The following is a 12,232-nucleotide window of genomic DNA, read 5'->3' as shown; positions in this document are numbered from 1 at the left end:
AAAAAAGTCAAAAAGTGTTCTTTTTTTGCTTTTGTCATTAATATTCCTTCTGCTAACACAGGATGCAATCTTGAGTTTGGTCTATTGTATTGTTGTTTTGCCAGGAAGTAAATGAAATTAACACAATTAACTTGCAACTTATTAGGCCAAGTCTGCTTATGTTTCACATTTATTGATTGGTTTGATTTCTTTTTTGGGGGGCATTCCACTTGACAACTTAGATTGATGGTTAGGTTACCTTTTCTTATATGAGGAGTTAACCACTTGATGGATTAAATTCCGCGACAGATAGAAAAAGTGACTTATTGAAAATAAAATTTCAGGTTCAGGAGAAGATATATCACACCGCTTTGGGCTATAACATGAAAAACTCATGGCACAACCCAAAATTAATGATAAAGAGGAACAGTAATCTCAACATGTTTCAAGAAATATACACGAGAATTTAAACAAATAACGTATACACATATAATTGGACTGTCAAATGTTGATCAATGTTATGTGCATGCACATCATAGCACTCCCAACCTCTTACCGCAATCCACGCTACCATCAAGCACCTCCTTTGCTCCATACTTATACTTAAACCCCAGTTCCACGAGCTTGTTTGTGTTAACATGCACCCTCACTCCCTCTCCCACCACCCTAACAGTTCACACACACACAAAAAAACACAATATTAATCGCAAAGCACCACGTAGGAGTAATGAAACGAAGATATTTTGTTCAAAAACGTACTCTTTGTCCACTATCTCGAGTTCAGGGTGTTTGCCAGCATAGTGCTCCAAAACGTCATGCATGTTGGTGTGCGCAGTGGTGCAAAGGTATCGGCCACCAGCAACATCAAACGACCTCTCCATGCAAAAGATATGTGCTTCACAGACGTCGTTGATGTGCACCAGTGGTATAGAGCCAAGAAGGGTCTGTAGGGACTTGAGGGAGTTGTGGTGGAGCTTGACGCCAGTGAGTGGTGACAACATGACATGGATGCTGCCACTAATGTGCGGCAGTAGAATGTCTCCTCCTACGAGGCCGCATAACAGGACAACAACGTCGAACGCTCTGTCTTTGGAGAAGTCGTCATTGTACTTGAGTAACTCCTCCTCAGATATGGTCTTGGAGGAGACATAAGCCTGTAGATAAAGCAAGTCAACATGGAGACCACGGAGAATTGGGCATGTAAGATCTCAGGGTTAGAATAAATATACGTAAATGTTATTTTGGGTTGCTAAAAGAAATATGATGATAGGGTGTGACAACACTTGCTATGCAGTAAGTATCTCCACTCGCACACGCTTCCTCGGGTTACGACAAGACCGTCAGACTCTCCTTTCTATAAATACCTAATATTAGAGAAGATCTTCTTTCTTGCGCGTTGTGTTCACGGTTGGGAGTGGTTAGTGGTTCATATACTAGGTTTTGGGAGGACACATGACTAGGGGATAGGACTGAATGAGAAGTACCCTACCTTGTACAACACTACCAAGGAAAACATGTCACTATGGCTCATATTTTGTAACTATATTGTTGAATGTTTTTTTGATAGGTTTTGACTGATAATAAATTAATATCCTAACTTTAGTTGGTGCAACTCTTGATTTCAATCAATTTATCTCAGGAGTCGGATGTTTCCTGATGGAAGCCCCCATAGTTAGGTGTATTGTACCATCAAATCAACGTGTACCCTTCACTATAAAAAGGATCAATGTGTACCGACATTATGAACGATAACCATGTTTTCCAAATGCAAAAATTATGTAAACTTATGATAACCCTCACGATTAAGATATTTATTTGGTATTTAGTTATAGCAAAAGATGTCCTAGCTAAACACAACTAGCACGACAATAAAAGGGGTTGTCCTTGCGCAGTGGGTGTGGATGGCATTGTTTGTGGCATTTAATAATTGGTTAAGGGGTTGGTACCGAACAAGCACAAATGATTAACGCTCAAATCTGGGTGGGGGTTTCATGCACTTTGTGTTGGGCTTTTTGAATTGCCATAATGATATTATGTTTAACAAAGAAATGTTTTTAATTTTCTTGAAGGTTGTTCCCATGGCTACCCATTGGGTCTATACATAGTTCTCACTACAACATGTGGAGGTGGGGGATGTTGTGGACTTTGGGTGCATACGCATTGACACGCAGCTCGGGATTCATTCAAACAATTCAAATGGTAGCTAAGATATATGGCACATTATTTGTAAAATGTAATCTGTTTGCTTTTAATCGTAGTCATAATGGCTTTGCAGTCTTGTTTATTTTGTAAGGATTGGAAAATTTGAAAAATAAAAATGCTTGCGTTCATCAATCAATACATATGACGGGGACCTCTTTATTTTAAAGAAGGCAAAATAAAGAGTTAACTTTACATTATTTTGTATTTTGTAAGTAGCTTTCTCTAAATCGATCTAGTTGCACAACACTATTAAAATGTGCATGTATGGAGCATTTTGTTGGATACAGTTTCTCCAAAGTTTCACGGTGTGGACCTAAAAATAAGAATATTGTGACGATTTAGAAGTAGATATTCCCCAAAATCATCTATGTCATGCAGAATAGGGCAAACAATCATGTTGTTATAGGATCAGAATATAAGGTAAGCTAGACCTCAAACCGCGTGTTGCCACGTGAATTGATTTGCAATATATTTCCATGATATTTGGTTATATGAAAATGAATATTTGAATTAATAATATATTGCATATGTTTGACCACACCATATGTGCATTCAGTTACCGTTAGGGAGTTTGGGAAAAAACGAAAAAGCATGAGAGAAGAAAATTTGGTATGAAGGACACACACACATGCATGCAATTAATTTTTAAAGCTTATTGAGGTGATGAGTTGACATAGCTGCATGTGCTCTAAAATATTTAGTAGGACTAGCTATTTAGATATAGACTAGATAATTGATCGCGTGTTGCAATGAGTGTTTAAATATTCTAGTAGGCTACTGGTGATTTACCTGCTTATATTAATGTGATTATGTAAAAAAAGATAATTTTATTGCTAAAAATTTATTTGATAAGTATTTATTGACTTGTCAAAGAGAAAATAATAATTTTATTTCTAAGTCAATGAGAGGTCGAGCAATTGAAGGAGTTCTCAGAAAAACCGGTAGAAAAAACAGATATGGAAGGAAAAAACCAAACGAGATAGAAAGAGGGGGGAGTGAAAGTAAGGTTGGACGAAAGAAGGAGACGCAGAACCGTACGTTTTTTTAATATATACATAGGAGAGATGAGTAGGAGAAAAGATAAAATATCACAAATTGTTTTGTTTTAGATTTTGTTGTTTGCCTGGCCGGTAGGGTCCACATGTGATTGTCCATTACTCACATCCTCATGTAACGAAGTGTCGACTGCTTCCATCTTAATAACCAACCAGGATCATAGGAGTCCAAAAAAATGCAAGTCAGACCATTGGGTGCGTCTATAGCTCGCGTCTTGCGAGTGCGAAATGGTCTAAACGGGAAAATAAAAGGCAATGCATGAACCGAAAGAAATTATGGAAAACCCCTAACAAAAACCAGAAGAAAACAAACAAACAAACAAAAAGCAACGGGGGGTAGATGAATACCGACGTGAGGGTTCACACTTTTGTAATCTCTTTTTTTTTGCGGGGTCACACTTTTGTAATCTCATACGCAAGAGCAGTGCCAAATAGCGGGGAGTAGGATATTATCCCTTAGTATTCACTTAGTGGGGGAGTCTTAACCTGAGGTAAAATTATTGTGTGTGAACCCACCTGTTCCTTCTATACGAGTGAATAGCATAAAACTACCACTTTTCGCGTTATGGTTCCAAAAAACTACTGAAAATTTGTTTGTGACTGATACCTACCACTTTTGGCATCGGCTGTCTCAAAAAACCCAAATCGCCGAGTGATTTGCAATTGATCATATTATGACAGTTGGAGCCCGCTCCTAATCAAGCCGTTTGTTTGACCGTTTAGTTTGACCGTTAACTGACATGTGGGACCCACATGGCAGTGTCTGTAAATATTTATAAATGCAATTTGGTCCCTGCAAATATTTCAGAAAAGCAATCAGGCCCCTGCCATGGCCAGTCTTCCAGATCGAGCTCCTCCGGCCGTGCTTGTCGCTGTTGCAGCCGTGCTGCGGGCGGCCGCGGCCGGAGCATCTCGGCGGCCAGCTCCTGTCCGTGATGCAAGCGGCCGCGGTAGGAGCATCTCGACGGCCTCCTGTTTGTGCTGCGGGCGGCCGCGTCCAGCAGCCACCACCCCGCCGGTGAACTCGCGTCCATGGCCGTCATCGAGGGCAGCCGCGTCGGAGAATGCAGGGTGAGGGAGGAGCTCGGAGGAGCCGCACCTGTGGCCGAGGTCGCCGGCTATCCATCCACGGGCCACGCGCAGGGGTCCGGCAGTGTGGATGGCGGCGGAGGCGGCCGCCGCTGCCGGGGCTCCTTGGGTGGCCTTCTGGACCGCCGCGTCCAGGAGCTCGCCGCCTCAGGGACTCCATGGCCGCCGGCGGTGTGGGCGAGGGGAGGGGAGAGGGTCGCATGTGGGGTGGGCAAGCGAGGAGAGGGGAGAGGGTCGCCGGCGAGGTGAGCGCGCGAGGGGAGGGGAGCGGGTCGCCGGCGGGGTGGGCGCGGGAGGGGAGGGAGCGGGTCGCCGACCGGGTGGGCGCGCGAAGGGAGGGAGCAGGTCGCCGGCGGGGTTGAAGATAAGGCAGATAGAGAGTACATGGGGAAGAGGAGAGAAGGAAAGAGAGAAAGAAAAAAGAAGCTGGCATGTGGGTCCCACATGTCAGTTAACGGTCAAACTAAACAGTCAACAAGCGGTTTGTTTAGGAGCGGGCCACAACTGTCATAATCGCGATCAATTGCAAAGCACTCAGCGATTTGGGTTTTCTGAGACAGTCGACACCAAAAGTGGTAGGTATCACTCACAAACAAATTTTCGGTAGTTTTTTGGAACCATAACGCAAAAAGTGGTAGTTTTATGCTATTCACTCTATACGCTCATAGCTCCTCTGACAATACCCCTATACTTACTGTCACAGAAATTCCCACGATACTGTTAAATATTGGTGTTTTCATGTGGTGTTTGATGTTGGAATTATTGGACTTTTAACCCATTTTACTATTTTCAATGATTACTAGGAAATCTAGAGGCTCGTGTGACCCATTCATGTCTGTTAAAGTAGTGTGCAAAGTTTAGTCTCTTCCCGGTTGAGGAGAGAGTGTCGGACCAACATATAACGTTGGTTGCCTCACACAACATTAAGAGTTTGAGAAAAGGACACATACACTGCGCTCCTCCATAATCATCCACCTCGCACACGCGTCATATTTCATGGTCGAGCTGAGATAAAACCTATGCCATGTGTGCGTGATGTCTTCTTTTTTCACGTTGGAAAGTAGCCAAAACAATTTTTGCACTAGTGGAAAACAAAACTTATTGGACTGTTTCCCTTTGTTAGTCGCTCCTCTTCCATAGAGAAAACCACATGCGTCTGCCTCCTGTTTCCATATCCTTGGGCTACCTATCACTTTCCCATCTCGCTCCTCGACGTGCATCGCAAAGTGAAACAACAAGCCCGTGAAACCCTGGCTCTCTTGTGATTCTGTACCGGAGAGGGATGATCTTGTTTTTTGTGATAGCTCTCGGATGGATGTTGGATTCTTCTCCACTATGGTTGTGCACAACCACTTCTCCAATGACAACTAGTTCCGCGACGACGACGATCTCTTCGGCAACATGGCTATCATCTTCCACCGCACCATGTGTGTTCTTGTCCCGCTTGTTAGGATTGTGTTTGGACTACTAGTATCAACAATCGATATGGATATGATGCATGTCTCCTATATTTACCTGATTGCATGACTAGTTTCAGTACCTTGTTGCTTGAACCAATTATTATTTCTATTATGATTATCATATTTTACCTATTTTTTTGGTGGAAAATTGTTCATATATGCAACATATCTTGTAAACTTTGGAAGGAGCGCAATGTGAGAGCCAATAACAACGAATTGTCGTTGCCACCGGTCGTCTTTTCGTGCATTCACATTGAGTCTAGGAATTTGGTCTTGGCGGGTGCCAAGCACTTGGGTAATATTATGCCGAGAGAATAGGTTCGGATTTTGGATTTAGGACCCAGATACACTTTTATGAAACTCTCTTATTTAATGAACGTGCCAAATCTTTTGCTCCTTGGAAAAACCATGGATATTTTCTCACATGCATGTTCTCGCAGCAGGATCGTGGCTACAAAATTCGACGGCACTCACAAGTATCAACCATTATTCAAGGCAGTGCATTGTGTGCATCTTAATTATCTCTAGGCTGAACGTTTCTCATCATGCTTTCTATCCACTAGATGTATATTTTAATTTAATAGAAACAGCTTTTATAAAGAAAATGCATGCTGTACGCGCTAATATCCATCAATTTACTTGGCGGGGTTTAGTCGGCCAGGAATTAGAAACACTCACATCCAAGAAGCCATCGTTGCTGTGGCCGTAGGACAGGTCTAGTGGGGTCCAGCAAGATTCGTCCACGGACTCTTTGTAGCCGTCGCCGTCCTCACGGAGCGGCGAGGCCGTGAAAACGGAACCTGTATGGATGACACGCCTCACCGTCTTGGACCGCTCGCACTGTTGCAGGATGATGCGCGTCGCATCCACGACCGCTTCCGTGGTGTCCTTGTACTGCGAAATCAAATCAAGGGAAAAAAAAGTGACGCCATTGTGTACCCCTCAAACAACAGCCGTGTACTTCATTCGATTCTTTTTAGTCAGAATATAAGTGTTGTCTGAAGTCAAAGTACGGATATCCAATTCGGTGCCCAGGCTCATCCGCTCCCTCTCAAAAAAAAAAATCAAAATAAATACTAGAAAAATTCAAACAATTCTAAATTTTTTTGTGTGATAGATAATTTGTCGCGTGAGGTCCGCTCCAAATTTCAACTTATTTGGACATCTGAGAAGCTCTCGACAAAAAAGACAAATCGGGTCAGAACAGTGCGTGAACAGTAAATATTTTTACAGACCATGATTTTGTCTTTTTTGCCAAGGGCGGCTCAGATGCTCAAATGAGTTGAAATTTGGAGAGAACCTCACGCGTCAAATTATCTACCACCCAAAAAAAATTGAATTTTTTGAATTTTATAGTATTTGTTTTGATTTTTTTTCTGAGCATGGGTGCAGATGAGCTCAGGAGCCAAAACTCCGCGTCCGTCAAAGTATCTCTATTTGATCAAACTTAGAGAAAAAATATTAACATTCATAATACAAAATAAATATCATTAGATTTGTCATGAAATCTAGTTTCATATTATATATACTGGGTATTGTAGGTGTTGATATATTTTAATATAAATTTGATCAAACTTTACAAAGTTTGACTTGATACAAATTTGAGTAAAAAGAGCAGAAGGGAGTAAATTCAAATAAGTCAACAAACTAAGTAGTACGTGCTTGCAAGAAAAAGAAAAACGGACTACGATTGCTTCGGCGTGCAAAAATCTCTTGCTGTGGAAACCGACGGGGGCGTAGTGCTGGCGAGTGCTTGCCAATTGCCAAGGGAGTACAGCTATCGACGACGTCGTTTTGCGGCGAGCGGCGACGAAAGCCTCTCAAGTCACAGGGTCATAACTCAATACACAGAGAATTGAAAGGAAGTAGTGGCATGCAAAAAGGACAGGTGTCCCATGAGCGTGATCGCGTGATCGCGTGGAGCTGTACCGTATGTCAGATGATTCCACTAGGTTGAACATATGTCCACCGGCCGATGTGACAAATTTATCTTTTTGGTTTTGCTAACTATTCAAGTACCTGTAGCGCGAGGACGAAGGCAGGGACATCGTGAGGAGCGCCAGCGACGAGCGTCGGCCACGGCAAGACAAGACTTGTATGAGTGGGAGCCAGCAATAGCTGGCAGGAATGAGTAATAAACTTAATAGGGCTCAAGGGGGTGCGAGGGTCGCCGGAGCTGTTCATCAGGGCGAGGTTTAGAGGGATGATCGGTTCGACAGCTAGCACGTCGGTGAGGAGAGGTCGTAGGGAGGGTGTGGCGGCCGCGGGGATGAAGGCAGGCAGTTAAGGCCGAGTCGGTCGACGGCCACGTGAGGAAGAAGAATACAGACTATTGGAGGAAGAAGAAGATCTAGCCGCCCGTTCCCTGATCCAACGGCTGAGAGTAAAAGCAATTGATGCCAAAAAGAAATTCAAGTACTTGACGAGTAGGCAGTCTACTATAATTAGTTTTTTCCAGTTTCGACGAGGGAAGGGCGATGACGACAGCTCGTTTTCAGGTTGCTTTAATGTTCGTAGTCATCACTAGATCATATCTCCATGATTGGTAAAAACAACAGCACCCCTGTTATCTTCGTAACCAATACACAACCGGCCGAGACAACTAATCACTGGATTACCTTAGAGCTGCCGGAGTTGTGCTGCAGCGGGGTGGCGACGAGGAAGACGAACTCGCAGCCCTGGATCGCCGGCTCGAAGGAGGCAGCGTCGTAGATGTCCGCCTCGAACAACACCAGCCGCTCCGCCGCGCCGGGGAGCCCCCTCAGCAGCCCCGTCTTCGTCTCATCCCCTGCCAGGCCAATTGTGCTCAGGGGTACCCACAGAGAACTTCGACTGGGCCATCGGGGCTTGCGTGACGCGGCCGGGGCGTCGTTCTACAGGGACTGCGTGGGAGAGCGCACATACCGAGGTTTCGTACGGTCCCATGAACGGTGCAGCCTCGGTCGAGGAGCTTCTTGACGAGCCAGGACGCGATGTACCCTGCCGCTCCGGTGACGCACACCCTGCTCATCTTCTCCGGCCGGATTCTCTTATCTATCCCCTGACGCCCAGGGATCCTGTGTCTATATATAGTACGTGTGACGTGCTGCACCCAAAGCCTCAGTGGTATTATCCACATGCCCCGCCTTGCTGTAATCGGTTCTCCCGAGTGGTCGCGGACAACGACATTAGTCTCCGAGGAAATGTTGGAGCCCATAGTAGGTGTCCAGTCCACCTCCGATAGCTAGATTTGCTTTGTCACAGTTAGGACAACCCGCAAATTTTTCCCGCATCCATCCATAGACATGGAAGATCAATCCACGAACATGAAGGTGAGAGGACGTCATCCAACCCTAGTCACGTACATTTAAAAAAAATGAACAAACCGGATGAAATTCGTGCAAACAAGTCCAGATTTCATATAAACATGACGGATTTCATGTAAATACATACGGATTACATACAAACATGACGGATTTCATTATATTTATATCAAAGCTGTGCTAGTCCGGCTCTAGAGGTATAATTAATATCTAATCTAAATGGTCGCCGACCCCGTTCCCCGTGTCCTGCCATGAGCCCCGAGAACTGAACCTTCACCGTCTCCATTTCTGCCTCGGCGCTCTCCAGCTCCGCCTCCGGAGGCCCGGGAAGTGAAGTTGCCCGCCTCCACATTGCCTCCAAGTGACTAATCGATCGAAGATGTTGAGCCCACCAAACTTGGCGTGGACGGGAGGGGAGGAGCGGTACTGACCTACCGTGCACTACTCTTCCTTGCCGCAGGCAGCGCCCGCGGACGTGCCGGCTTCATGGTCGTCGCGGCGGGGCGCGGACTCGGCGATGTCCTCCTCCTCCTCGTCGGTCTCACCGAACACCGCCTCACCCGCGTCGTCGCTCTCCTTGTAGCGGTTGCCACCTCTGCCACCCGCTGACGGTACCGCCACCGAGCGAGGCGGATCTCGCGGGCAGAGCGATAGGACTCCAGCAACGCCTCCTGCTCCGCCAAGTCCGTGTCCGGCGCGACAGCCCTGCCGGCGGCGAGCAGCTCCGCCTGCACATGCACCTGCAGGAGGTGGTGGTTGTAGGCGGCGGCGGCATGCGCCTCCCGAAAGTGCTCCTCCCCTCCTCCCGCAACATGTCCATGTTATGGGCACGGGTCTCGCCGATGTTCATGGTGCAATGTACCGGTAAGGTTGGTACGGAAGAGGAGGAGAGTGGCGCTGGTTCATCGTCGGCAGCATCCTCCATTGGGATGTCGTTGTCCTCCGACTGCCTGCCGGCCGGCCAGGCGGCAGCAATGGTGGCCATCTCCTTTTTCTGGTCCGACGTCAGCTGATGAGGCACAAACTAGCGAGATGCTACTTCGCGCGTATAGATGGCTTGATCTTTCACGGCGATATTTGATCTACAATTCTTCCGCCTTGTTCCTCCTCGCAACCTTCAATAATAATTTTCACCCGTGTACGAAAATACACGAACAAAAATAACGATCCTTTCGGATCAGCAGTAGGTGTTGATATGATGATCAACCCTCCGTCGCTAATAGATTTTCTCGATGGAAAAATCACAAAAAATACTCGCAATTGGGTCGTCTGAAACATGGACGTTTTCTGACTTTTTTCATTACTCACGGATAAAAAAAAACTCATCTGATTACAAGGCCGTAGCCTGGCTTTTTTATATGCCAAAAAAAATAGTACGTCAACTCTAACCCTAGATGCTTAGACTCCAACTCCCTCACGTCATGCGCTAACTAGGAAAAACAAATCCTAACAAGAAAAGGAAAAGGACTCACGTACGTGCTAGCTAGCTAGCTCGTTGACTCAAACAAAAGGATAAGAATATAAGAGCAACTCTAGCAGATCCCGTAAAAACGTCAAACCTGTAAAAAAATGGCGAGTTTACGGTTTCGGACCAATTTGTGTTCAGAACAGACCCCGTAAAAGTTCGCGGAACTGTAAATTTTTTACAGGCCACTGAAAACACGAACCTCCGATCCCTAGTTCTACAGGTCCGAGGATAGTATACAGACCATGAACCGGATCCTTCCGCCGCCTCTCCCCGTGCGCCGCCGTCCGTACCATCCGTCTCCAGCCGTCGATTTCTCCCAGCTTCAATAAAATTCTGCACTGCAAAAGGATCGAGCGTGTGCATGCGGCCATGGCTAATCCCGTTCGGAGACTCCGTGAACGAGATGCGGCGGCTCCATGACACCAGCGGCTCCGTATATGACAGCTATGGCGAGGGAAGCTAGCTAGCTAGCTAGCTTGTGGATCGATTGGCCACGGCGACGGGAGCTAGCTAGCTAGCTCCTGGGTCGATCGATTACCCAGCTAGCTAGCTTTGGATCGATTCGAAGCCGGCGCTAGCCATCGTCTGGAGCGATTCAAGCAGCAACGGCGACGGTGACGATGGGGCGCTCCGTGTGAGCCGTGCTGGACACCGGCGGCACCGTATTTGGTCGCTTTGTGCGCTGTCTGTCAGGTTCGTAGGAGCGAGCTAGCTGGCCGTGGACACGGGCGAGAGGAATAAGAAGACGTGAGGAAGAATATATGAGAATATTCGATTTTACAGTCTAAGTTTAAGGGGTTTGTTCTTCCCACTAGTGCAGAACCGGGCTTTAGCGCCGGTTCGTAAGGGCCTTTAGTGCCGGTTCTACAACCGGCACTAAAGAGTGGAGACTAAAGGCCCCCCCTTTACTACCGGTTCGGCATGAACCACTAGTAGGAAAAGGGGCTTTTACCCCGGTTTGTAAGGGCCTTTTGTCCCGGTTTTCGAACCGGGACTAAAGGGTCGTTACTAAAGCCCTAACCCTTTAGTCCCGGTTCTTACACGAACCGGGACAGAAGGTCCTCCACATGGCCGCTGCTGCCAGCCCAGGCAGGGGGCCTTTGGTCCTGGTTGGTGCCACCAACCGGGACCAATAGGCAGGGCCTTTTGTCCCGGTTGGTGTCACCAATTGGGACCAATAGGCATCCACGCGTCAGCATTTCAGGGGCTGGGGTTTTTGTTTTTGTTTTGAAAGGGGGTGGGGTTGGGGGGTTTTGGGGGGTTAATTTAGGTGTTTCATATATTGTGTTAGCTAGCTAATTAATAGAGAAGTGCCTCTCTTATCTCCGTGCTTGGTCGACGCTACGTACTATATACGTATGGAGAGGACTAGACACGCTAGCTAGTAAGCAAATGAAGGAAACAGAAGATCGTCATGAACATATGCATACAGAGAGAAGTGATATCGACCACCTCTCCTTCTCCGAGAGATTGGTCGAACAACAAGTTCTTGTATATCTATCTGACACTACCGGCTACATATATACAATAATTATCTCTTACAATATAATCTCCTAATTAAATTATAAGAACACAGGGTCCACATAGTATTCTCCGTTTTCACGATCACGTGGTCAAGGAAGAATGCCGCCAATTCCTCTTGAATTTCTCCCATACGATCTTCTGCTAGGAGTTCAT

General features: G+C 46.2%; 1 protein-coding gene across 2 annotated transcripts; it reads right to left on the bottom strand.

Annotated features, from left to right (window-relative positions):
* Positions 1-371: 371 nt before the first annotated feature.
* On the bottom strand, positions 372-8,996 carry LOC109746496 (NADPH HC-toxin reductase 1). Of its 2 annotated transcripts, XM_020305620.3 has the most exons (5): positions 8,690-8,996; positions 8,404-8,573; positions 6,464-6,679; positions 739-1,133; positions 372-645 (listed from the first exon to the last, which is right to left on the bottom strand). In XM_020305620.3, the coding sequence occupies exons 1-5, from the start codon at positions 8,979-8,981 to the stop codon at positions 513-515; spliced, it is 1,206 nt and encodes a 401-aa protein (XP_020161209.2). In that variant the 5' UTR covers positions 8,982-8,996; the 3' UTR covers positions 372-512. The 2 variants fall into 2 exon arrangements, with proteins under 2 accessions (XP_020161209.2, XP_020161210.2); XM_020305621.3 differs by lacking the exon at positions 6,464-6,679.
* Positions 8,997-12,232: the final 3,236 nt, after the last annotated feature.

The sequence above is a fragment of the Aegilops tauschii genome, chromosome 2 (genome assembly GCF_002575655.3).
Source record: "Aegilops tauschii subsp. strangulata cultivar AL8/78 chromosome 2, Aet v6.0, whole genome shotgun sequence".
In the NCBI taxonomy this organism is placed as follows: domain Eukaryota; kingdom Viridiplantae; phylum Streptophyta; class Magnoliopsida; order Poales; family Poaceae; genus Aegilops; species Aegilops tauschii.
The sequence above is the reverse complement of the archived record's forward strand: the minus strand, read 5'-3'. Positions and strand labels throughout refer to the sequence as shown.

What these genes read in the sequence shown, in the direction of transcription:
- LOC109746496 (XM_020305620.3), bottom strand. Translation starts at nt 8,981, where the DNA reads ATGGGCTCCAACATTTCCTCGGAGACTAATGTCGTTGTCCGCGACCAC. An exon ending in TGGGACCGTACGAAACCTCG is followed by an intron (nt 8,574 to 8,689) that starts GTATGTGCGCTC and finishes TTGGCCTGGCAG; the next exon opens with GGGATGAGACGAAGACGGGG. An exon ending in CTCGAGATAGTGGACAAAGA is followed by an intron (nt 646 to 738) that starts GTACGTTTTTGA and finishes GTGAACTGTTAG; the next exon opens with GGTGGTGGGAGAGGGAGTGA.